This window comes from Erythrolamprus reginae, chromosome 4 (genome assembly GCF_031021105.1).
Source record: "Erythrolamprus reginae isolate rEryReg1 chromosome 4, rEryReg1.hap1, whole genome shotgun sequence".
Taxonomy (NCBI): domain Eukaryota; kingdom Metazoa; phylum Chordata; class Lepidosauria; order Squamata; family Dipsadidae; genus Erythrolamprus; species Erythrolamprus reginae.
The window spans coordinates 83,115,229-83,142,233 of NC_091953.1; the positions used below are offsets into that span (position 1 = coordinate 83,115,229).

General features: G+C 42.3%; 1 protein-coding gene across 3 annotated transcripts in view; it reads left to right on the top strand.

Moving 5' to 3' along the window:
• The window catches only part of LOC139166712 (ankyrin repeat and SOCS box protein 9-like), a 46,105-nt gene that overhangs the window by 15,852 nt on the left and 3,248 nt on the right, over positions 1-27,005 (top strand). For all 3 annotated transcript variants that reach the window (XM_070750653.1, XM_070750655.1, XM_070750654.1), the window contains 3 exons: positions 5,745-5,824; positions 24,100-24,207; positions 24,807-24,957. In XM_070750653.1, coding sequence (XP_070606754.1) covers positions 5,745-5,824; positions 24,100-24,207; positions 24,807-24,957 — 339 coding nt within the window. The remainder of the gene's footprint in view (positions 1-5,744; positions 5,825-24,099; positions 24,208-24,806; positions 24,958-27,005) is intronic.

A 27,005-nucleotide genomic window follows, 5' to 3' on the forward strand; every position in this document is an offset into this window, starting at 1 on the left:
TTTTCCCTCTTTTTTCTATTCCCTTCTTTCTCATTCTTTCTTTCCCTTTCTATAAATTTCTATGTTCATAAATTGTTATACCATGCTAAGACTTAATTGTTTTCTGTTTTGATCAACTTTTATGTTTTGTATATTTGTAAATAAAAATATTTTTTTTATTTATATACAGTAATACCCCGGTTATTGCGTCCCCAACCATTGCGAACAGGGTAATTTGCGATTTTTCAACCCGGAAGTCAAAACACCATCTGCGCATGCGTGCCCTTTTTTCTATGGGCACGCATGCGTAGATGGTGCCCGGCAGATCAGCTGCTGGGCGGCTTCCCTGGGTCTTCCCCCTCTTGCTGGCGGGAGGGCGAGCAGCGGGCATCAGCAAGGAGTTTCCCCACTGCCCACGCAAACTCCTCGCTGCCGCCCGCCCTTCGCCCGCCCACGCCGTTCATTCTCGCCGCTTTCCAGCTGAGTCCTGAAGCGAATTCGCTTCAGGACTCAGCTCCAAAGCGGCGAGAGGGAGCACCAGCGAACGGTTTGTCCGCGCTCCCTCTCGCCGCTTTGGAGCTGAGTCCTTAAGCGAATTCGCTTCAGGACTCAGCTCCAAAGTGGCGAGAGGGAGCGCCAGCGAACGGCCTGCCTGCCCGCTAGCGAGGAGCCGAAGATTGGGGGGCGGCGCGGCTGTTTTAAAACGTCGCCACCGGCATGGGGGGCTTGCCAGCACCCCCCGGACCCCCAACCCGGGTTTGGGGGGCTGCTAGGAAGCCCCCCATGCCGGCGGCGACGTTTTAAAACAGCCGCGCCGCCCCAATCTTCGGCTACTCGCTAGCGCTGCGGAAGTAAAAGCACCATCTGCACATGCGCAGATGGTGTTTTTACTTCCGCAGCGCTACTTTCGCGAAAACCCGCTTGTTGCGGGGGGTCCTGGAATGGAACCCTCGCAACGAGCGGGGGATCACTGTATATATAAATATATAAATTAAATATATAATATATATAAATATATATACATATATATATATATATATATATATATATATATATATGTATATATATAAAGAATATATAAATTAAACATGTGACATATATATATATATATATATATATATATATATATATATATATATATGTCACATGTTTAAGCTGAATTTGAAAATTAAGGGAGACTAGGATAGATCTATTTCGGCCTTATTTTGGCCTCATCAGCTAGCCATACCCACTGGGACTTGAACCTGCAACCTTTGCCTTGTAAGGCAGAGAATTATCCTCTAGGCCAGCGTTTCCCAACCGCTGTGCCGTGGCACACTGGTGTGCCGCGAGACAAGGTCAGGTGTGCCGTGAAGTTCCGCTTCCAAACCAGAAGTTGAGTGTCCCGGCTTGCATCTTCACACCTTCATTTTCGCGCCTTTCTTCTTCGTGCCTTCCTTCTTTGCAGCAGGTGAGCTTGGGACTCGGCGGGATGGCAATAGCAGCGGCTGAGGCTTTCACTTGTGGCATCGGGAGTGCTAATAGCGGCGGCGGCGGGAATAGCGGGGGGGGCTCCTGCAAGTGGAAGCCTCAGCCTTGGAGCCCCCTCGCGCCCATGGCTTCTCGTCGATGTCTCTGCCTGCCCGATCCATGGGAGTGCTAATAGCGGCAGCGGGCAGGAGCCCCCACCCCGCTATTCCCGCCGCCACCGCTATTAGCACTCCCGTGGATCGGGCAGGCAGAGACATCGACGAGAAGCCATGGGCGCGAGGGGGCTCCAGGGCTGAGGCTTCCACTTGTGGCTGTCCCCGCCCGCCCAATCCATCCTTCTCTCCGGCTTTTTTGGGGTGCGGCTTCTTCCACAGCGGTGGCTGCAGCGGCGCTGGCGATCCGGCCGCTAGCCGCTCCAAGCGCTGTGGGAACGCCCACCCCTCTCACAGTCCCATCCCGGGCTGTCAGTAAAGGGGCTGCTTGCTCGGAACATTCAAACTAAGGGAAACCTTCGCTGGCCTCCACAGAGAAGAAAGGAAGAGAGAGAACGAGAGAGAGCAACAGAGAGAGAGAGAGAGTGAGAAAGAACAAGAGAGAGAAAGCATGAGAGAGAGAAAAAGAACAAGAGAGAGAAAGAAAATAAGAGAGAACAAGAGAGTGAGAGACTAAGAGAGAGAGAAAATAAGAGAATGAGAGAGAGCAACAAAGAGAGAGAAAGAACAAGAAAAAGCACGAGAGAAGAAAAGCAAGAGAGAAAAAGAGAGATAGCGAGAGATACTGAAAGAAAGCAAGAGAGAGAGAGAGAAAAAAAGAAAGCAAGAGAGACAGATAGGAAGAGGAAAGGAGAGAGAGAGAAATGAGAACAAAAAGGGGAGGAGAAATGAGAAAATGATTGAGGCAGAGAATGAGAGGAGAGAGAAACAAGAGAGAGAGAGAGGTGATTCTTGAAGCATATGGTAAAAAGCACCCAAATAATAAGAAAAAACCCCCAGCCCTCACCTGTTTTTGAAAAGAATAAAAGAGAATAAAACCCCAGCCCTCACCTGGTTTTGGAAATGGTTTGAGTACACACAGACATATAGGGGGGGGGGGGGGAGAGACAGAAATGAGACAGTAGTATAAATTTGAGGAGGGATGATTGATGATTGACTGTATTTATAAGGGGATGTTACATGGGATTGTATGTTCTATGTATAAATACATGTAGAAATACTGTAGATCTGAAGGTCAGCAGTTAAAATCTCATCCCCAGCTCCAGGTTGACTCAGCCTTCCATCCTTCCGAGGTGGGTAACATGAGGACCCAGATTGTGGGGGCAATATACTGGCTCTGTTAAAAAATGCTATTGCTAACATGTTGTAAGCCGCCCTGAGTCTAAGGAGAAGGGGGCATAAAAATTGAATAAATAAATAATATTTACTGTCTTTTTGTGTCATTTTGGTTGGTGGTGTGCCCCAGGATTTTGTAAATGTAAAAAGTGTGCCGCGGCTCAAAAAAGGTTGAAAATCACTGCTCTAGGCTACAGTATCCAATCCCTTCAGCTCTGTACCAGGGAAGGGTTACATTTTGTGTCGAATCACCCTGGTATATTGAAGGAACATCACAGCTCTTTTTTTGCCTCTTGGCCCAACCCAGGGCCATTTCCAAGGCAGTTAATTTTATTGATAGCTGACAATTCTATCTGTATGTGTCACATGTTTAAGCTGAATTTGAAAATTAAGGGAGACTAGGATAGATCTATTTCGGCCTTATTTTGGCCTCATCAGCTAGCCATACCCACTGGGACTTGAACCTGCAACCTTTGCCTTGTAAGGCAGAGAATTATCCTCTAGGCCAGCGTTTCCCAACCGGTGTGCCGCGGCACACTGGTGTGCCGCGAGACAGGGCTTGGTGTGCCGTGAAGTTCCAGCTGGGCGGGGCGCTGCCGGTACTTCTGTCCAGGGACTCCCGCTCGCAGCTGTCCCTCGGCTCCTGCTCGATGCCGCGGTTTTCGGCTCTCCTGCTGGGCTCCAAAGAAGGAAGGCAGGAAGAAGGAGAGCTCCATTCTTCGCGCCTTTTTCCCGCCTTCCTTCTTTGGAGCCCAGCAGGAGAGCCGAAAACCGCGGCATCGAGCAGGAGCCGAGGGACAGCTGCGAGCGGTAGCCCGAGGACGGAAGTACCGGCAGCGCCCCGCCCAGCTGGAACTTCTCTGGCGTCGGCGGCAAGTGTCCTTTATGGCCCGGCGGGAGGGCACTGGCGGTAGGAGCGGGGGGGGATGGCTGAAGCGGCCGCAGGCAGTCGTGGGGAGATAGCGGCGGTGAGAGGGAGCTCCAGGCGGTGAGAGGGAGCGCGCTCTCTCTCTCTCTCAGCTGACTGCAAGCGGGAGCCCTGACGGTGGCGGTTGGACGTGCTGCTGGACGCCGTACATGCTGGCGCTGCGGGCCTGGCATATACGGTGTCCAGCACCACGTCCAGCTGCCGCCGTCAGGGCTCCTGCTTGCAGTCAGCTGAGAGAGAGACATATAAGAGAGGCAGAGAAAGAGAGACAGAGCAAGAAAGAGAGACAGCAAGAGAAGCAGAGAAAGAGAGAGAGAGAAAGAGAGAGAGAAAGAGAGACATAGCAAGAGAGGCAGAGAGAAAAAAAGAAAGAGAGACATAGCAAGAGAAAAAGAAAGACTTAGCAAGAGAGGCAGAGAGAGAAAGAGAGATAGCAAGAGAGGCAAAGAGAAAGAAAGAGACATATAGCAAGTGAAAGAGAGAGAGAGAGCAAGAGAGAGAGAAAAAAGCAAGAAAGAGATAGCAAGAGAGACAGAGAGAGAGAGAGCAAGGAAGAAAGAGAGAAAGACATAGAGGAAGGGAAGGAGGGAGAGAGAAAGAGAGCAAAAAAGAGAAAGAAAGAAAGAAAGAGGGATGGAGAGAGAGAAAGAAGGGAAGGAAGGAAAAGAGAGAAAGAGGGAGAAATAGAGCGAAAGGGAGGAAGAGAGGTTTTTTTTGTCCAAACTTTTCTTTAGCCCGCCCCCCCGCCCCCCCGCTCCGCCCCCCCCTTTCAATGTTCCCCAGGATTTTGAAAATATGAATAATGTGCCGCGGCTCAAAAAAGGTTGGGAAACACTGCTCTAGGCTACAGTATCCAATCCCTTCAGCTCTGTACCAGGGAAGGGTTACATTTTGTGTCGAATCACCCTGGTATATTGAAGGAACATCACAGCTCTTTTTTTGCCTCTTGGCCCAACCCAGGGCCATTTCCAAGGCAGTTAATTTTATTGATAGCCGACAATTCTATCTGTATGTGTCACATGTTTAAGCTGAATTTGAAAATTAAGGGAGACTAGGATAGATCTATTTCGGCCTTATTTTGGCCTCATCAGCTAGCCATACCCACTGGGACTTGAACCTGCAATTATATATATATAATTTCCCTTGCTTATTGAAGTAGTATGAAATATTTACAGTGATCCCTCGCCACTTTGCGGTTCACCTTTCGTGGACTTGGTGCATTGAAGATTGCTGCTGGGGCTGGTGCGGAGTGGAGCCTCCGGGAACACCTCGCGAGGAGGATTCTCCACATGCACACATTGTCCCTTACTCCCCCCCCCTCTCCCTTTACCTCTCATCTTTTTGTCTCCGTCTCTCACTCTCGGGGAATCTTCATGAAGGGCTCCTGGAGGCTCTGCTCCGCACTCAGCAGCAAAGTGTTGCATTCCAGGTGGCTGCATGGGACCTCCAGGTGGCAGGGACAAGGTGGGTGCGCCGCTGAGTTAGCTGGTTCCGCCGGCGGTGGCAACTGCTGAGGCAGCTCCGGTGGCTTCCCTTTTAGAAGCAGAAGCGCAGGGAATGTCACTCCCTAGGCCCCCGCTGCCACCATCACTGTCTCTGCCGTGACCGGCTAACTCAGTGGCATGCCTGCCTTGTCCCGGCCACCCAGAGACTCTGTGCAGCCGCCTGAAATGTGATGCTTTGGTGCTGGGTGTGGAGCGGAGCCTCTGGGAGCCCCTTGTGAGGATTCCTCAAGAGAGAGAGAGATGTAGGCAGAGAGACGAGACGTAAAGAGAAAGGAGGGAAGTGAGGGACAATGTATGGGGGGGGGGGAGAAAGAGGTTAATAAACCTACTTCGCAGATTTTCGTTTATCGCGGGTGGTCCTGGAACGTAACACCTGCAATAAACGAGGGATCACTGTAATCACATTGAAACCCATGCATGCGTATAATCTTAGAAAATCCCTCTTGGTAGTGGGAGCTTTATTAGGATATTATCCAAATTCAAGTATAGAGATATACTAATTTAATTATATCCTTTTTCTCCATCTTCATACAGATTTTGTCTCTGACTGGTCTCCTTTACATGAAGCATCCATTCATGGTAGACTACTTGCTCTGAAGAAACTCATCAATCAGGTATAGTGATAGAAAGCAGATCAATCTTTTGCTTATCCAGCCTTTTCTGAAAACAAGCTGTACTTCACACAGTAAGGATATAAGCAGGAGTGGGCTTCAAAAATTTTAGCAAGGTGTTCTCTGCCCGGTGGCTGGGGGAACATGGCCATGGGGGCATGGCCTCCTGCACCACAGCAGGGGTGTGCTTTTGCCCTCCCCAGCCACCAGAGGCTTTTTTCGAGCCTCCAGGAGAGTGAAAATTGCCTTCCTAGACTCCAGAGGCTGCACTTGCCTGCATCTTAAACAGGCTGCACTCCTGGGAGGGGTGGGGTGGGGTGGGCAGGGCCAGCGAGGAGTAGGATTTGGAGGTTCTCCAAACTGCACAGAATTTTAGCTAGAGGTTGTCCCAAACCCCTGCGAAACCCCAGCAGCCCATTCCTGGATATAAGGTTGATTGTGCTTTGACTTTAAGGAGAACTGTTCTCATTCTCTTTTGCCTGCTCACAAAATAATTGCAGAATTAAAACCACCCTTAGTTTTGAGGAGGAGGCTATTCCATAAAATTGGGGCCACTACGGAAGTTTGTTATATGATCCATACCATCCATCTATTACAGGCTGGAGGGAATGGACCAGCAACTGGTGTTTACTAAATGACTCTGCAGGTGGCATGTTCAAATTGACCAAGATATTTCCAGATATCTTATACAGTGCTGTGCTGTAAAAAATGTACCCATTATTACCAGCACTTTGAATTGAACCTAGTAACCTTTTGGTAACCAATGATGTGACTTTGGGGTAGGAATATAGGTAGTCCTCAGTTTGCAATCAGTTGCTTAATGGCCTTTAAAAATTACAATGGACCCCCATCCCAAAGGTTCCTATGACCCAGTTCTGAAGTTCTGATGGCCACATCACTTGTAGTCATGTGACTGCATGTCCAGGGCTCTGCAACCAGCTCATATTTGTGGCTGTTTGTGGTGTTCTGCAGTCATATATTTTACAATATTTTTGTCCAAACTACCATTTACTTGACTTTTTTGGTAAAAATGTGCCAGAGCTAACAATTGTTTCATTTTATCACAATTGCCTTCACTTTATGTCTGTTGTGTTTAGGATCACCTCATTGTTAATTTGAGCTTGTTTGGCCCCAACTAAATCCTTACAGTCTTTAGACACTCATTCAGAAATTCCATGGTATCTCTGGTTGAGCTTAATGTTACTGTATATTTGGGTGCATATGATCCTCAATTTATGACAATTTGTTTAATAACTGTCTGAAGTTATGTAAGTGCTAAAAAGAGACTTATAACAAGTCCTTGTGGCCACATGATCAGAATTCAGGAGGTATCGTATATTTATGATAATTTCAATGTCCCGGGGTCATGTGGTCATCATCAAATCACAGAGGATTTCCAACAAGCAAAGTCAGTGACGTTCATTTAACAACAACATGAGATGCTTAGCAATTGCAGCAAAAAAGATAAAATCAGGTACAGTTCACTTAATAACACATTGCTTACTGACAGAAGTTCAGGACCCAATTGTGATTGTGAAAACTACCTGAAACCGCCATCCACATAGGGATAACACTTCAATTGGTGAATGAGCTTCTCCAGCTTCTTCATGCAGAAGTTAAAAAATATGGGGAAAAGCAGCAGGCCTTGAAAAGCCTTGCAATTTCTTGTAGATTCATTTTGTCACAGCTATTGATTATCTGGCATTCATGCATTTTGATTTCATTGTGGTGTTTAAAAATAACTTATATCCATGCTTGACATTTCATAGAATAGCTGAGAAAAAAAGTATAGATTCTCTAAAATTCTGTCCTGATTTGCTGAATCATTTGTAGAAAACTACAAAGTAAAACTTAGTAAAAAGTTGTTAAAATGCAATACAATTATGTAGGTTCTTTTTCACCTAATCCAGAAGAATAGATCTTTTTGAGAGGGGAAATGGCTGAGCCAATGCAAATCAAGTCAATGATTTGCTTAAAAATGCACCCATAAACACGGTGGAAGTCAGAACCGAATTATATGTGATCAATCAGGATTTAATTAAAATTAATTTCTGTGAATACATTAATTTTTTTCCTCTTTCACGTTAAAAGACACTTAAAAATAAATAATTTCTGATGAGCTTTCAAAACAGCTTTCTGCCTGTGGACTTCTGGCCATTGAAACTTTGCAAGTAAATCAATCAATGTAAATAAAACTATCTTTGTAGGTAAATATTGTTTTATTTTGAAGGTTTCAGAGAGCTTGAGTGACTTAATTTCTCTTTTTGCCTTTTTTGAATCCCTACTTTCAATGCTTTTGAAAAAGCAAAATCAAATGTTGAGAAGAAACTAGTCAAGCCTTTCTAGTCAAGATGTGGATCTTGACACATGTCAATTTTAGAAAGCCCTGGAGGGGCATATCAGGACTATTCATCACTACTCTTCCAGCTCAGATGTACAGGAAAAGGAAAACATGCTGAGGTCAAAAGCGAAAGTTTTCAATCAGTGTGAGCTAGAACTATTGTTAAATGTATTTTTGAGCAGAGAATGTTTATAAAGTTCAATTCCATTTCCAGTTAACTGCAGAAGGGCAATATTTTAAATATCAGGTTGTACTCTGAAAATATACTAACGAACAGTTTGAAAAAGATGGAATCTCTGTATGCTATTGACAGAAGCACGATTTTACCTTTATTTAGACATAACATAAGCATTTCATCTCTAACATTAAACATGGAAACAAACCTTTTACTCTACGCCTACCATTATGTCTGTGTATGTAATATTTGGATTACTGTCTGACTAACGTACATGATTAGTGGTGAGGAGAACTGAAAGACAAAACTTATCTTGAGCAAGTGGTAGCACTTGTCTGGGCTTGGACCTCTTTTTTTTTTCCCCCCAATTTTTTAATTAATTTTCATAAAATAAACAGACACACATACAAACACTAAACATAAAGTGGGGGTGTATTTCCCCCGCTTCTTTTGAAAGTATACATTCAAGTACAGAAAAAGAATACATAATTGAATATATGTTAAATGTTAAAAGGTTTAGTAAATTTGAGTTAAGGTTTTACAAATCTTGAATACAATATAAATATTAGGTAAAATTAGTATTACATAGTCATCAAAAAATACCTTTAATGTAATCTTAATTACTATAGTAAAATGCCATATTCATCAAACAAAACATTTAAACTAATTTCAACTACTGTACATATATGGACCAAAATTCTTAATATGTTACTTATACTTATACTTATACCTAAACTACTATGTCATAATCATCAAAAAATGCATTTAAACTAGTATTAATATTGTTATCACCTAGGTAAAAACAACTACAAAAAATTAACTAGAAATAAATGTGTATATCTTATTTTTTCTTATCTATCCATTTATAAACATTGTTCCATGTTTCATAAAATTTAGTATCTTCTTGATCATTTAATCTTCTTGTCATCATGTCCATTTCAGCGCAGTCTAGTATTTTAGCTATAACTTCTTCTTCCTTGGGGATTTCCTCCCCTTTCCAATTTTGCGCATATATTATTCTAGCCGCAGTTAATATGTGTATAATTAAGTAAAGAATTTCTTTCTTGTAAGTCTGATTGGTAACTCCTAATAAGTAAAATTCCGGGGTATTATCTATATCTTGCTTTATTATTTCTTTTAATATTTTCTCGATCATCTTCCAATATATTTTAGCTTTACCACATGTCCACCATTGATGGTAATAGGTTCCTATATCCTTCTTACATTTCCAGCATAATGGGGATGTTTTGGGAAACATTTTTGCTATCCTATTTGGTGGTAGATGCCATCTATAGAACATTTTGATTTGATTTTCTTTTAATGAAACTGATTTGGTCATTTTCCAGTTATTAATCCAAACTTTCTCCCATGTATCTATGTCTATTTCCTTGCCAATATTTCTACACCATCTTATCATAGTATCTTTTAAAGTCAACTCTATATTTTTATGAGCGATGAGAAATTTATATATTTTCCCTATCATTTTTATTGGATTGGTAGTAATTAGATTGCTTAAAAGATTCTTACTTTTATTAAAAATATAAAGAGTTTTATCCTTCTGGTATCTAGATCGAATCTGAGCATAATGCCACCAGTCTATTATTATCCCTTCTTCTTGTAATTTAATCCTAGATTTTAGCTTCATCTGGTCATTTAGTAGTTCTTTATATCTATAAGTTATTTTCTTGTCTTTTATGGACTTTGGATGCGTTATTGCTTCTAGGGGAGCTAGCCATTCTGGGATATTTAAAAAGTGATTTTTCTTTATGTCTTTCCAGACTTCTAGTAGATACTTCCTTAATGTATGCCTTTTAAAATATGAATGATTTTTTTCCTTATCTTCCGGTTTGGAGGAGACCGCATCGGGGTCTCTTCGGCAGCGCTCTGCCTTGGGATCCTTTCTACCCCCTCCGAAGGTCGCATTTGCGATCAGATCGGGCCCGGATGGCCCGATCCCAGAACAGGGGGCTCCCCTCTGCCCGAGGAGCCGTCGCCAAGACTCCGGAGGCAGCGGTTCGCCCCGCAGCTTCGGAGACGGGAGAACCGATCCTCTTCGCATAAGAGGATCGGCCAGCGCTTTCTCCCCTCACCCAGCGGGAAGGAAAAAAGCCTAAGAAGTGAAAGTACTAAATCAATTTGACTGAAAAAAGAATACAGCAGAGAAAGGACCTAAGGTTAAAAAAAACCCTTTTTGTTTCGTGTTTAAAAGCAGAAGACTCGATCGTGAAAGTTCTAAGTGAAAGTTCTTTTCTTTTCAATAAGGCGAAGGTGAAAGTTTTTTTTCCTGTTTGGATTCATCCGCAAATAACAGCCGGATTTAACTTTTTCACTTTCATTTTTTCCATCTTGAACTTGAACTTTGGAATTTAAAAAATATTTTTTTTTACTTTATGGATTAACAAAATAACTCAAATTTGATATGACTATTTAGAAAATTTAAATTGCTAAAGGAAATCAGTAGTGATGACTAGAATTTGGTTTTGATAGATCGCTAAAAACATAGTGTTCCGGGCTTAAATTCTGAAAGCGGAGGAACACAGTCTTGCTGCCTTTTTTTTCCATCTTGTTGTTTTTTTCACAACAATGAAATAACTCAATAATCACAAAATAAATGGAAATTAGAAGGGACTGAAACCTTTCCTTTGGATTATTTACTCCTGGATTAACCTATTTGGATTACTTGCTGAGCCTCTTTGGATTATTTGCTGACTCCTTTTGGATTATTTGCTGAGAACTTTTTAACATCTGCCTTGCTGTACGAAATTTAACCTGACTCCATCTTGGGATTTGTTTCTTTGCTCCTGCTTTGAACTTGGAAAATAAACTGACTTCATTTCAAATACAAGAAAATTACTAATTTGTCTTTCCCTTTGAACTTGAAATTGAAATTAAACATAACTTTATCCTTTGAGACCTGGACTTACATCCTTACTCTCTAGCAAAACTACAGGACCTATAAGAAGAACATAAGTATATAATATTGATATTGTGTTTCTTGAATAATTATTCCTTTCTTCTTGATCTCTCCCTGACTCTTTTTTTTTTCTTCTCTCTTCTTCTGTGCACTGCTAGTTCTAAAAGAAACCTGATTTGAAACATATGCATTGTTAACAAACCTTGGTCTCCTGCTCTGTTTTTTATTTCCCCTAAAACAATGTCTTTCACTCCTTTTATTAATTTTATTAATTTTCTCCTCTTTCTTCTCTCCCTCTCCTTTTTCTTTTTCATAAATTTTCTTTTTCATGCTCTCTTTTATTTTTTATGAATAGCTAATTCTTTCCCTTTCTTTTATTTACTTTGTCCTCCTACTAGATTATTCATTTCTAACTCTTACTTTTTACTTATTTTTTTTTTAAAAAAAAAGTTTTACACCTGCTCTTTGGCATTGCATATTTAGAGTTTTAAAAATCACAATAATTCTGTTGGTAATTGTTGGTAATTGAATTACCGTACATACTCGAGTATAAGTCGGGTTTTTTTAGCCCAAAAATGGGCTGAAAAACCCGACCTCGACTTATACTCGGGTGACTGACATGTCACCACAAGGGGGCGCAAGCGGCTGAGGGAAAGACAGCCGTCTGCCTTTGCTTCAGCTAGAAAGAAGCGGCAACTGCCCGGTCAAGAAGCAAGAATCCACCCCCTAGCCAAACGGCTTTTTTCTTGTTTAGCGCGGCGTTCGAGTGGTTGGCAGGTTCCTTTGCTTGCACACAAGAGCCAACCACTCGAACGCCACGCTAAACAAGAAAAAAGCCGTTTGGCTAGGGGGTAGATTCTTGCTTCTTAACCGGGCAGTTGCCCCCTCTCCCAGAGCTTCTTTGGAGCTGAAGCAAAGGCAGACGGCTGTCTTTCCCTAAGCCGCTTCCTGGAGACCGCTAAAGATATCGCTCTGGGGGAGGGGGCAACTGCCCGGTTAAGAAGCAAGAATCCCCCCAGCCAAACGGCTTTTTTCTTGTTTAGCGCGGCGTTCGAGTGGTTGGCTCTTGCATGCAAGCAAAGGAACCTGCCAACCACTCGAACGCCGCGCTAAACAAGAAAAAAGCCATTTGGCTAGGGGGGGGGATTCTTGCTTCTTAAACCGGGAGCAGTTGCCCCCTCTCCCAGAGCTTCTTTGGAGCTGAAGCAAAGGCAGACGATTGCCTTTTCCTCGGTCGCTTCCCGGAGGCCGCTTTGGGACATCGCTTTGGGAGAGGGGGCAAGTGCTCCCAGTTAAGAAGCAAGAATCCCCCCCCCTAGCCAAACGGCTTTTTTCTTGTTTAGCGTGGCGTTCGAGTGGTTGGCTCTTGCATGCAAGCAAAGGAACCTGCCAACCACTCGAACGCCGCGCTAAACAAGAAAAAAGCCGTTTCGCTGGGGGGGGGAATTCTTGCTTCTTAAACCGGGAGCAGTTGCCCCCTCTCCCAAAGCGATGTCCCAAAGCGGTCTCCGGGAAGCGACCGAGCGAAAGGCAATCGTCTGCCTTTCCTTCAGTTCAAAAGAGGAGGCAAATGCCCCGCCTTCCCCCAGCCGGTTAACCGAGCGCTTCAAGTTAACCGGCTGGGGGAAGGCGGGGCATTTGCCTCCTCTTTTGGGCTGAAGGAAAGGCAGACGATTGCCTTTCCCTCGGTCGCTTCCCGGAGACCGCTTTGGGACATCGCTTTGGGAGAGGGGGCAACTGCTCCCAGTTAAGAAGCAAGAATCCCCCCCCCTAGCCAAACGGCTTTTTTCTTGTTTAGCGTGGCGTTCGAGTGGTTGGCTCTTGCATGCAAGCAAAGGAACCTGCCAACCACTTGAACGCCGCGCTAAACAAGAAAAAAGCCGTTTCGCTGGGGGGGGGGATTCTTGCTTCTTAAACCGGGAGCAGTTGCCCCCTCTCCCAAAGCGATGTCCCAAAGCGGTGTCCGGGAAGCGACCGAGGGAAAGGCAATCGTCTGCCTTTCCTTCAGCCCGAAAGAGGAGGCAAATGCCCCGCCTTCCCCCAGCCGGTTAACTTGAAGCGCTCGGTTAACCGGCTGGGGGAAGGCAGGGCATTTGCCTCCTCTTTTGAACTGAAGGAAAGGCAGACGACTGCCTTTCCTTCGGTCGCTTCCCGGAGACCGTTTTGGAACGTTGCTTTGCTTGCGCCTTCCCTCCTACAGCGGAGAGAGGCGGCAAATGGCCAGCCCTTCCCCCACCCGCTTAACTGAGCCCTTCGGGAAGGTGCCGCCTGTCTTTGCTGTAGGAAAGGCAGGCACATCCGAAGCGCGTGGGGAAGTGGCTGTGGGAGGCAACGACATTCCTAAGCCGGTGAGGTGTGGTGGGGGGGGGGTGGCGAGAAGATAGAAGCAAGAATCCACCCCCCCCCAGCTTTTCCCCCCTCTCCCTGCAAGAAAAGGAGCCAGCCAAACACTCCAATGCCGCGCTAGAGGGGGGAAAAGCGATGAGATGTGTGTGTGTGTGGGGTGGATTCTTGCTTGTCTTCTCAACACCCCCTCACCCCACCTCTCGGGAAGAGAGCAACAGGAAAGGACGCGGTTTTCTTCTGCCGGGTCGAGGACAAAGCGGGTGTTGAGGGCGGCGGGCGAGCAACATTTCAGCGGGGAGAAAACCCCAAGCTGAGAGTGCCTTTTAAAATCACTCTCCTCTCAGCCTCGGCAAGCTGCCGAGAAGTGGGGTTTTCGGAGTGGGGAGGCAAAAACGCTCAGAATGTCACCAACGAGGCATTTCTCCAAGGGGCGGGGGTCCCTAAACTTTCCTTTAACCCCAGCGGACACAAAGATGGAAATGCGTGGTCCTCGCCAGCCACCCATCTGCGGGGGCTGCCCCACGCCAAGGCAGAATTAAATTCAACAACCAAAATATTATATTTTTAAAAAACATACTTTTTTGACAGTTTGTTTGCCTTTTAAGACATCTCTCTGGCTGTGCCTAATGTCAACAATAAAAATTTTTGCCAGGTGAATTTTTTTTTGCCAGATTAGCTATGGATCTCACTGAAGAAATTTTAAAGAATACTCAAAATGATTCTTCATTTGCTTTGTAACCTTAAATAAAAAAACAATACAGTATTGACTCTGTAATTTACCCGGGGAGGGGACAGGAGGGGGGCGCAGACAGACAGGAAAGGAAGACAGACAGACAGACAGACAGAGACCTATGACCACAATTGAGCTCAAAATTTGTTGTTAAGCAAAAGCATTGTTAAGTGAAAATCACCACATTTTACTCAATCCATGACATTTCCTAGCTCTAACAGTGATGTGCAACCTAGGGAAGTACCGGTACATCTGAAGACATGTGTAATGTTCTAGTTATGGTTAACTGTGTGGCAGAAAGTGGACTCTGGGTTTGTTTTCCTATTACAGTAAATGAGGTTGAATGTACCATATATAATTTTACAAGAGCTCTCTCTCTTTCTCTCTCTGTATATACACATACAGTTTATATAGTAGATAATGTACAGTATATTTTTGTGTGCCTGTGTGTAATATTTATTTACACATATGGCATATATACATAGAATTAAGTATATTTTGGATGTTCAGTAATTGTAAATATAGAGGGAAATTGTATCTCTTTGAGGCAAGGAGAGGTCAAGTATCCTAACCCTAACCCAAACCAGCAGGAGCAGGGGATTGAGGTAAGTACCTAGGTACTTGCATTTTTTTTGCCTATACCTGCCTTGGGGGATATATACCTGTTTACCCTCTTTTAAACTTACAGAGCTAGTTTACTGGCTTTCTTTGAAATAAATATTCTAAAATATTTAATCTACTGATGCCTCAATTGATGTAATTTTATTGGTTTCCATTTTTATAAGTTACCAGTAGCCGCTGCAATTTCCACCCTCGACTTATACAGGGGTTTATAAATTTTCCAGTTTTTGTGGCAAAAGTAGGCACCTCGACTTATAGTCGGAGCGACTTATACTCGAGTATATACGGTATATTTTAAGGGAAATTGTCAAAAAATAGTCTGACAGATTTGGAATTTATAGGAATTCTTCTCCTTTTACTACATACAATTGGAAATTAACTTAAACCAATTTAAATTTTAAAGAGTGGATTCAAATTAGACAATGTCAAATACTTCAACCTTTGTCAAAACGGTCAAAAAACAAACTACAGCAACAATTCCCTCTCCACAAGGGTCACCGCACCCTTCCCCGTCGCACCAGGTGTTAACCATGTCTACCAAGGACAAAGACAAAGAAAAAACAATGCAGTCTAATTTTGCAACACTACAAGAAACTTTGAACACTTTGAAGGACTTTATGTTTAAATCTCAAGAGGAAGCCACCCAACAAAGAGAGGCCATAAAAGAGGATGCAACACAACAAAGAGAAGCTATAAAAGCAGACCTGGCGGAATTCAAAATGGAGATGGCCCAACTGAAAGTTGATATGGGTGAGATGAAAGACCAGATAAAGGAGATTCAACAAACATTACAAGAAAGTGATGACCGAGTCAAAAAAGTCGAAGAGAAATCTGACAAAAATGAAAAAAGAATGGACTACCTTGAAGGGAGAGCTGATGCAAGATACAGAAGATATGATGAATCAATCACTCAGTTGGAGATGCAACGAGCTTCGTATGGACTTCGATTTCAGAATATAAAAGAGGAAAAAGATGAAGATTTAAAAATGACTATGGCTGAAACTATTGGAGGAATACTCCAAGAGGATCCCACAGCACTACTGAAAGAAATCGATGAAGTATACAGAATCTCGAATAGCTACATCCGTCGTCATAACCTCCCAAGAGAGATACACATTAAATTCACAAGAAAAGCTCTACGAGATGACATACTTCATTGGTCAAGAAATGCCAAACTCCAACATCAAGGAGCTGAAATAAAAATACTAAAACAAGTTCCAAGAAGTGTCAGAGAAAGCAGAAGAGATTACCACTTTCTAACCCGAATTCTGATCAAAGAAAATATAACTTACCGTTGGCTTATTCCACAAGGCCTTTCTCTGACATGGCGCTCTACAAGATACAAATTGGAAAATGTAGAACAAGCTATGTACTTTTTTGAAAACAGTGGTATCAGCCGCCTGGACTATGCAAACCAGCAACAAGTGGTTGAACAACAACTAGTTCAACAACAACCAGGGGAAAAACTAACAACTCAGCAAGAAGAAGATCTGGGGGCTACTGCTCAGGTAATAGAGCAGGACCAAGGTGCCAGAAGAGTTCAACCTCAGCGAGAAACCAAAAAACCTATCAAATGACAACAAGTAAAGATTTAAAAATCTTTTCTGTAAACGTCAATGGACTTAATGAACCAAGGAAAAGGAAACATTTTTTTTCTAAAATCAGAAATCAAAATGCTCAAATTACAATATTACAAGAAGTGCATATTAAAAAAAATAACCAAAAATTACTGTTGAATCCAAAAATTGGAAAAATGTATGCTGCATTAGCAGATAAAAAAAAAGAGGTGTAGTGATGTATGTTGAGAACTCTATAAATTCCAAACAAATATTTAAGGATAATGAGGGTAGAATATTGATTGTACAAGTTGATATTGAACCTAGACCTTTAGCTGTTGTTTCTATTTATGCCCCTAATGAAGATCAAATGACATTTTATAAAAATTTGCATCAAACAATAATAGACCTAGCTATTGAAAATGTATTAATAATAGGTGATTTTAATGCCATTGCGAACAGACAATTAGACCACTCAGGGGGGGGAGGTAATAATAAAAGGAAGAGAAACAAAAAGACAAGAAGGAATTTGCTACCTAGTACCTTTCAAAAAATGAAAGTGGAATTATTGTTAAATGATATTTGGAGGGAAAGATACCCCCATAAGAGACAATATACTTTTTACTCTAACCCCCACAAAATATGGACAAGAAAAGACATGGTATGGGCACCAAAAACGGTCGCAGAACAAATAAGAGATGTAGAGATAGATGCTAATACATGGGCCGATCACAATCCAATAGTGGTTTCTATGAGAATGAATAACAAACAGAATAATTGGCGGATGAATAGAAATATATTGAATGATAAGAAATATAAGGATTGGATCGAAAAGGAATTAAAAATATTTTTTGAAATCAACAAAACTTCAGAAACTACGCCACAGAACTTATGGGATACAGCTAAAGCTTATATAAGAGGATTAACAATATCTTACATTGCAAAATATAATAAGGAAAATAAATTAAAGTATGCACAATTAATAAATGAATTGAAACAATTAGAATTTTTATCGCAGCAACACATTAAGAACAGAGACTTAAAAACAGAAATAAATGTAATTAAACATAAAATTAGAATTATAGAACAAAGCCAAATAACTGAAAAAATTAAAAGAGCAAAGCAACACTATTTTGAACATGCAAATAAACCAGGCAGATGGTTAGCATATAAACTTAGAAAACAGCGCCAATCAAAATTAATTAAAAAACTAGAAGACAAAGATGGTACAATAAAATATGATACAGAAGGAAAGGCAGACATTGTGTATAATTTTTATAAAGATCTATATGCCAAAGATAATGTTAGTAAAGATGAAGTCTTTAACTATTTACAAGCTTCAAAATTACCACAAATAACAGAAGACCAACAGGCCACCATGGATGGACCAATAACAATGGAAGAACTCCTAACAACAATTAAAAAACAGAAAAGCAACAAGGCCACAGGCCCAGACGCCATACCGGCAGAATGGTACAAGATAGAAAATGAAACAATAAGAAACCACATGTTAGAAACCTTCAATCTATGTAGACTTGAGGGTAAAATTCCTAAATCTTGGTCAGAATCACTGACAACTTTAATACACAAACAGGGCACAGACCCAGAAAAAATTAAAAACTATAGGCCCATATCATTATTAAATGTAGATTATAAGCTATTTATCGCCATTTATGCAGACAGACTCAAAAGAGTTATGGAATAATACACCAAGACCAAAATGGGTTTCTACCAGGGAGACAAATTAAAAACAATCTTAGAACAGTAATAAATACATTAGAGTATTATGAACAATATCCAGGCAAGACAGCATCTTTAATGTTCCTAGACGCTCAAAAGGCCTTTGATAACGTCAATTGGATATTCATAAAAATGCAATTAAATAAAATGAGATTTGGCCCAAAATTTGTTAACTTAATAGATACTATATATTCAAAACAAACAACTAACATAATATTGAACAACAATCAATTACCAACACTTGATATAAATAAGGGAGTTCGTCAAGGTTGCCCTATATCACCATTGTTATTTATCATGATTCTTGAAACTCTATTAATTAAAATAAGAGCGGATCCTAAAATAAAAGGTTTAACTGTAGGAGATGAAACTTATAAAGTCCAAGCCTTTGCAGATGACTTAACGTTCATAATTGAAGAACCGATAACAACAGTTCCTACTTTACTGCAAGCTATTGAACAATATGGAAAGGTAGCAGGTTTAAAGATAAACAAAAGCAAAACACATTTTTTGACTAAAAATATGAACAAAACACAAGAAACTAAATTAGAAAGCATCTCTGGAATAAAGACTGTAAAAAAAGCAAAATACTTAGGAATAAATTTAACAGCGAAAACAATAACATTAAAAAATGATAATTATACAAAATTACTAACAGAAATTAAAAAAGATTTAGCAATGTGGAATAATCTGAAAATATCATTTTTAGGAAGAATTGCAACAATTAAGATGAATATTCTACCCAAGGTTTTATTTCTCTTCCAGGTAATTCCAATAAATCCAGGGGGAATTTTTAAAAAAACTTTAACAAACCTAGTTAAAAAATTCATATGGCAAGGGAAAAAAGCAAGGATAAAAATGAATTGCTTAGAAGATATCAAAGAAAGAGGAGGATTTGGCCTTCCAAACTGGAAATTATACTATCAGGCTGCCGCATTAACATGGCTTAGAGAGTGGATAACTCTAGAGAACAAAAGAATACTAAACTTAGAAGGACATGATCTCATGCTTGGATGGCACGCATTTGTATGGGCTTGGACCTCTTAAGGCCTGTTAATTTGGGCTGGGTAGGCTGAAATCTAAATTGAGAAGCGCCCCCCCCCCCCGCAAAAAAAAAATCAGTAAACAATTCTTTATTGTTGCATAGGGGTGTTGTATAATCCTTGGAATCAAGATCAGTTCAAGGATATTTTTTGCCCCAGAAGTGGAATAACAACGCAGAGACAGTAGCTGGAATTTAATATAGGGTCACTTTATTAAATTAGCATAAATTTAAATATGTAATTTAAATAACATAATAATTTAATTAACATAATGCAAACGTTATAACATCAAAGGACCTGTAGAGGCCAATAAACATTCATAGGCAACTATTAGGCATAACTCCTTGCTGAACCAGGTGAAGGTAGCCACTTTCACCTGGATCTGAGCCATGCCCATAAGCGTGTGGGAGGAGCTCACCTTCCAATCCCGATGGGAAATTTGATGAGTCCCATGGGCATCCCCCCTCCAATCCCCAAAGTTGCACCAACCTATAGTTGGAGAGGCGGCCCATCCTCTTTGAAAAGATGCCCAAAAGGAGAACGCGCAGTTGCTCCTACTGCCCATTTCTGCCCCTAACCTGCCAACCCCAGTGACCAAAGGGAAAGCCAAATTGATCGAATAGGTATCTACATCGCGCCTCACCCCTAACCAGTCCATCCTTAATGACAGCATGGAATAGGTGAAAAAACGGCCGCACCTGTAGGAGAGACCACAAAAAATTCCTATTCAGCCCCGAGGTGACCCGTTCCAGGCACACTGTATGATAGAGGAGGGCGGGCGGGTGTTCGCTTTCAGGACAGCCGAGGGAAAAGGAGGAGGTCGCTTCGAGCCGCCCTTAAATAGGGCGAACCTCCGGCCCAGCTGGAAGCCAGAGAGCACGCATGTGCAAACCGCGTCTCTCCGGCTCTGGGGGCAATTTCAGCCAGCGTTTACAACGCCGACCGTGCATTTCTATTAGAAGGTGCCTTCTAATCTATAAAAGGTGCCTGGTTGGTCTATTTATTTGTTTCTTAAATGTTTAGTCCACATAATAACCAAATTTCTGTAGCTAAAATGCCACTGCATATATATTTTGACCTTGTAATTTTGCTGAAATGCCATCGACAGACATTTTGAGCAAGGCCTCATTAATATTAACCAATTTGTTCTATTAAACGTTAAGGTAAAGGGTAAGGAACATTCCAGCTGGACTATTACACTGTCATGTCTGTGGGAGGATTCTATGTTGACTTCTGATTCCAATTGCAATAAAATAAAGTACCAACATCAAACCACAACTTTTTGTTTTTCCATAGTAATATAAACTAACCATTTCTATAAATGCATATCAGTCTAACCGGTAAAACCCAAAATCAAAGTTTCATTTTTTTTTGCACCTCAAGCACAAAGTTCAGAAGCAGTTTCCATGTGGCAAAAAAGTTACTTATAGTCTTTTCTTCAATCAAAATGATCAATTTAGCCATTTCTGCCATCAGGTTCTGTAGTCATTCATCCATGGTGGGAATCGAAATGTCCTTCCACTTTGTGTGCTGCTGTCAACTTATATAAGATCAAAGTTCCAATTTTTTTCTCCAAATCTTTTTCCATTATACCCAAAAGAAAAGTTTCTGGTTTCACCCTTATCTTCGTTTTAAGAATTTTTGGTATTAAAATATGAATCTTACACCAAAATTTCTTTGCTTTAACACCCACTCACCAGAAATTATAAAAGGTACCTTCTTTACTTTTACACTTCCTTTTGAATCATATTCAAATCACATTATGATCATTTCATTAGTAGAAAATCTGGGACCATGATCTGTATCCAACAGCATCCTTCCATTAGTTCCCCATATATTTTTGCCCTAGTATTTAAGATATACTGTAACAGTACAGTGGTACCTCATGATACGAACCCCTCGTCTTACGAACAACCCGAGATACGAACCCAGGGTTCAGAAATTTTTTGCCTCTTCTTACGAACTTTTTTCTTCTTACGAACACGAGCCCAGGTCCGTGGCCTCTCTAACTGCGCGTGCGCAAACTTACTGATGCAGGGATTCTCCTGCCTTGAGACTACCCCAGGGGATTTCCAATTCGTTTCCCGCAGCCCCGCCCCTCAATTCTCTGCCGAAAATACAAAGCCGGGCTGCCAATGCTGCTGCCGAAGGAGGCTGGAGCCTCCCGTTCTCTCCCCCACCTCGCCGCCCCTCGTATCCTGGGTTTAGCGCTGGGGAGGGTGACAGGCTGCCGTTCTGCTCCCCCCAGCACAAAAGAAAAAACTTCCCAGAAAAAACTTCGTAGCACTGCTACTGAATGAGGCTGCAGCCTCCCGTTCTTCCCTCCCCCCCCCACTCGCCGCTGCTCGTATCCTGGGTGAAGTTCTGGGGAGGGTGACAGGCTGCCGTTCTGCTCCCCCCAGCACAAAAGAAAAAAGTTCCCAGAAAAAACTTCGTAGCGCTGCTACTGAATGAGGCTGCAGCCTCCCGTTCTTCCCTCCCCCCCCACTCGCCGCCACTCGTATCCTGGGTGAAGTTCTGGGGAGAGTGACAGGCTGCCTGTTCTGCTCCCCCCAGCACAAAAGAAAAAACTTCCCAGAAAAAACTTCGTAGCGCTGCTACTGAATGATGCTGCAGCCTCCCGTTCTTCCCTCCCCCCCCCACTCGCCGCTGCTCGTATCCTGGGTGAAGTTCTGGGGAGGGTGACAGGCTGCCTGTTCTGCTCCCTCCAGCACAAAAGAAAAAACTTCCCAGAAAAAACTTCGTAGCGCTGCTACTGAATGAGGCTGCAGCCTCCCGTTCTTCCCTCCCCCCCCACTCGCCGCTGCTCGTACCCTGGGTGAAGTTCTGGGGAGGGTGACAGGCTGCCTGTTCTGCTCCCCCAGCACAAAAGAAAAAACTTCCCAGAAAAAACTTCGTAGCGCTGCTACTGAATGAGGCTGCAGCCTCCCGTTCTTCCCTCCCCCCCACTCGCCGCTGCTCGTACCCTGGGTGAAGTTCTGGGGAGGGTGACAGGCTGCCTGTTCTGCTCCCCCCAGCACAAAAGAAAAAACTTCCCAGAAAAAACTTTGTAGCGCTGCTACTGAATGAGGCTGCAGCCTCCCGTTCTTCCCTCCCCCCCCACTCACCGCTGCTCATACCCTGGGTGAAGTTCTGGGGAGGGTGACAGGCTGCCTGTTCTGCTCCCCCCAGCACAAAAGAAAAAACTTCCCAGAAAAAACTTCGTAGCGCTGCTACTGAATGAGGCTGCAGCCTCCCATTCTTCCCTCCCCCCCCCACTCGCCGCTGCTCATATCCTGGGTGAAGTTCTGGGGAGAGTGACAGGCTGCCTGTTCTGCTCCCCCCAAAGCCTTTTTGGTTCCATTCTCCAACAAGCCTCTAGATGGATGATTGATACTGTATCCATTTATGGATGGATAAATGATTGAGACAGTGTACTCTATCTATCTATCTATCTATCTATCTATCTATCTATCTATCTATCTATCTATCTATCTATCTATTTATCTATCTATCTATCTACTGTATCTATCTCTATCTATCTATCTATCTATCTATATCATCTATCTATCTATCTCTCTATCTGTCATCTATCTATCTATCTCTCCCTCTCTCTATCTGTCTGTCTGTCTATCTATCTATCTGTCCATCTATCTATCTATCTATCTATCTATCTCTCCCTCTCTCTATCTGTCTGTCTATCTATCCATCTATCTATCTATCTATCTATCTATCCCTCTCTCTATCTGTCTGTCTATCTATCTGTCTGTCATCTGAAGTGGGGGGGAGGGAAGAACGGGAGGCTGCAGCCACATTCAGTAGCAGCGCTACGAAGTTTTTTCTGGGAAGTTTTTTCTTTTGTGCTGGGGGGAGCAGAACAGGCAGCCTGTCACCCTCCCCAGAAATTCACCCAGGATACGAGCAGCGGGGAGTGGGGGGGGGAAGAACGGGAGGCTGCAGCCTCATTCAGTAGCAATGCTACGAAGTTTTTTCTGGGAAGTTTTTTCTTTTGTGCTGGGGGGAGCAGAGCGGCAGCCTGTCACCCTCCCCAGAACTTCACCCAGGATACGAGCGGCGGCGAGTGGGGGGGGAGGGAAGAACGGGAGGCTGCAGCCTCATTCAGTAGCAGCGCTACGAAGTTTTTTCTGGGAAGTTTTTTCTTTTGTGCTGGGGGGAGCAGAACGGCAGCCTGTCACCCTCCCCAGAACTTCACCCAGGATACGAGCGGTGGTGAGTGGGGGGGAGGGAAGAACGGGAGGCTGCAGCCTCATTCAGTAGCAGCGCTACGGAGTTTTTTCTGGGAAGTTTTTTCTTTTGTGCTGGGGGGAGCAGAATGGCAGCCTGTCACCCTCCCCAGCGCTAAACCCAGGATACGAGTGGCGGCGAAGGGGGGTGGGGGGGAGAACAGGAGGCTCCAGCCTCCTTCTGCAATGACGGCCCTCCCTCCGGGTTTCTGAGTTTTGGGCTTGCACGCATTAATCGCTTTTCCATTGATTCCTATGGGCAACATTGTTTTGTCTTACGAACTTTTCACCTTACGAACCTCCTCCTGGAACCAATTAAGTTCGTATCATGAGGTACCACTGTATTGGAAAAAAGTAGAGATAATATTGGTTAGGAAAATAAGCACGTTTTAAGTTGCAGAATAAGCTTTAAGTGGTTCAAAGATATTATAGTTGCCAAATTATAATGGCCTGATGTTACTTAAAACCCAAATAATGGGTTAATCTATTGGTGGAAACAGTAGATCCAATCTTCAGCAATGTGAATTAGTTTGATTTACAAAGAATATCTTGAATCCCTCTCTAACTATGATTTTTGTTATTGTACCAGGGAGCTAGTGTGAATTTTAGAACATCAGATTGTGTATCTCCTCTCCATGAAGCTTGCTTAGGAGGACATGCTGCATGTGTCAGTGTCTTATTAAAACATGGGGCCAATGTAAGTACTCTAAAGATCTAGAGTTATAGTGCATGCAAAAAAGAGAAGTAATTTGCTAGAAACTGCCTTGGTAGCTTAACAACTGAATGTAAGCTGTGCCAGCGATTTCCTTATACATTTTTTCAACAAAGTAAGCGAACTAATATTGGGGGGGAAATACTCTGATTCCTAATATTACTATTTCTAATAAACCCAAATTGGGATTAATGTACTAGAAATGCTTTTGGCATATGTTTATTGCTGCTAATTAGCAGTATCTTCCTATTGTGAAGAAAGGTGAACAAGGGAATTAAAATGTTCTTGATAGAAATATTCTTTCATTTTAGCTATGTTGGAACAAGGTGAGAAATGTACGCTCAGAAACTCATTTATGTCCACACAAACACACCCACTTACTCATGGCTGACAATGTTTAAAAGAGCCCAGATCATATTTTGTCTTCAATCCAATTAGTGGCATATATTTATTTTATGTTAAGATATATTTATGGAGCTACTATGATAATAAAATTACCATTGCAAAATATTTTTATAGCATTTTATTAAAAAATCCAACATGTTTTACAAATAAAACTTTACAGTACCAGGTTTTTCCCTTAGGTAAATGCCACTACAATTGACTGGAACACACCCCTGTTCAATGCTTGTGTCAGTGGTAGTGTTGACTGCTTGAACCTATTACTACAACACAGAGCCAGCCCACATCCAGTTTGTGACCTGGCATCCCCCATCCATGAAGCTGCTAAAAGAGGTAAATTTGTCAGTATATATACTTATATACTAGGGTGTCAAACTCAATTTCATTGAGGGTCACATTAGGGATGTGTTTGATTTTGGGGGGGCGGGAAGCATAGTGGGAGTGGCCAAGATGGGCATGGCCAACTCACCATCACTCGTGTTGGGGGCATTGTGTTTGTTGTCATTGTTTCATTCCACGCAAATTCTAAACAAATCCACAAATTTTGTCTGTCTGTTATATGAATATTTTATAATCAAATGTTAGCTATCTGTTGTTTAGACTAAAAAACAAATATCTAGGTGTGTTGCAAATAATAATATCAGATTGGAGAATCTGTGGCCCCTCAAATGGTGCAAAGTAGCCATTCCCAGCAACCCCAATCTCAAGAGTAATGCTGAAGAACATGGAACATTGCAGTTCATTGTGGAAAGCCCATCACTTCCTCAGCTTTCAGTCATAGCATTAGAATTTCCTCTTTGGTCAGGTCATCTTGACATCATTTCTATTTTAATATTTCTACCTATCACAGGTTTGAAATGCTGAAAATTATCAAGTTAAAACCAGTGCTTTGCTTTTAGCTGCTGCAAATCTCTTAGCAACAATTTTTTTTTAATATTTTCATCCTACACAAAATAAACTCAGCAGTAGTCTGGCCTTTTGCAGGCTGGCTCATCTAATGTTGAAGAGAACGGGAAAAGGAGACAAAATTATTTACCCTGCCTGTTTATCTGAGCTACAGAGGAGGATTTGAAATTGCTCTATAGGATCTCTGTTCTTTATTGAATTCTAAAACTTACTGCTGAGCTGGAAATAAATATTCCCTGCCTCCTAACACTGTTGATTTAGCACTGTTGATTCCAATTGGGTCTGGATCTCTTTCAATTGGCATAAATCCTTGCGTGGAAACCCCTTCTGCTCCCCCCCCCCCAAAATATTAATATTGGTTACAATTTCTTATGTTTGGGAAGACTGTATTTAAATGATTATTGCTTTACAGATAGTCCTCAACTTACAACCACAATTGAGCCCAAAATTTATGTTGCTAAGTGAAAAATTTGTTGAGATTTGCCTCATTTTATATGTTTTCTTGCCAAATTTGTTAAGTGAATCACTGCAGTTGTTAGTAACACGGTTGTTAAATAAATCTGGTTTCCTCATTGACTTTGCTTGTCAGAAGATCGCAAAAGGGGATCACATGACCCCAGGACACTGCAATCATCATAAATGTGAGTCACTTGTCAAGTTGAGGACTACCTGTACTGCCACACAAGACATGAAATTGCTTTTGGTAAGTTGACAAGGATTTCTAGCTCCACAACCTAGCTGTCTAAGTGGGATTGAATGTAAAGCTTGTCTGTATAGCCACTATAATATGTTCTGAGTTCAGAGCAAAGTATGTTGATATAAAAACTGCCCTCACAGCTGACCTTACAATTCTTCACCAATGAAGCTGATCTCTGTTGCTATCTTATCCCCCCACTGATACTTTCAAGGCAATGATTGAGGGTCTCCTGCCCAGAATTTCATTTCCTTTTTGGTGTAACCTGTTGTTGGAAAACCCAATTCCCAATTGCTTTCCTTGAAGTGCAGGTGGGGAAGGTTGAAGGCTCAGACTGTCTTTTTATATGTAGGTATTTTGTATTTATTTATAATGTTTATTCACCTTGGAAATTAAAGAGATTAGGAGACAGGGAAAGAAGAAGTTCTGAGAAAAGCATAAAGGACCATCACTAGTTGATTTCTGAGATGTCTTTTCTTCATCCAGTCAAAGCAAGACATGTCTTATTGCTCAATCTGGAAATCAGGACTGTAATTCTGTCTTCCTACTCCCTAATGATTGAAGATTCAAGCCTTTTAATAGGGAAATGTGACAGGAAGAAGCTTATGCTTCTGATACTCCATCCTGAGGCCCTGCAATCCATAGACTTCGTTTTCTCTTAGTTCTCAACTGGAAAACCCTCATGCCTTGACATTGATTGGAGGGCAAAACTGTCCTTCTGCTAAAATGATTCTGCTGCTCAACAAAGCCTGCATTGCTATTGTGATGTTGTTGGAGTTTT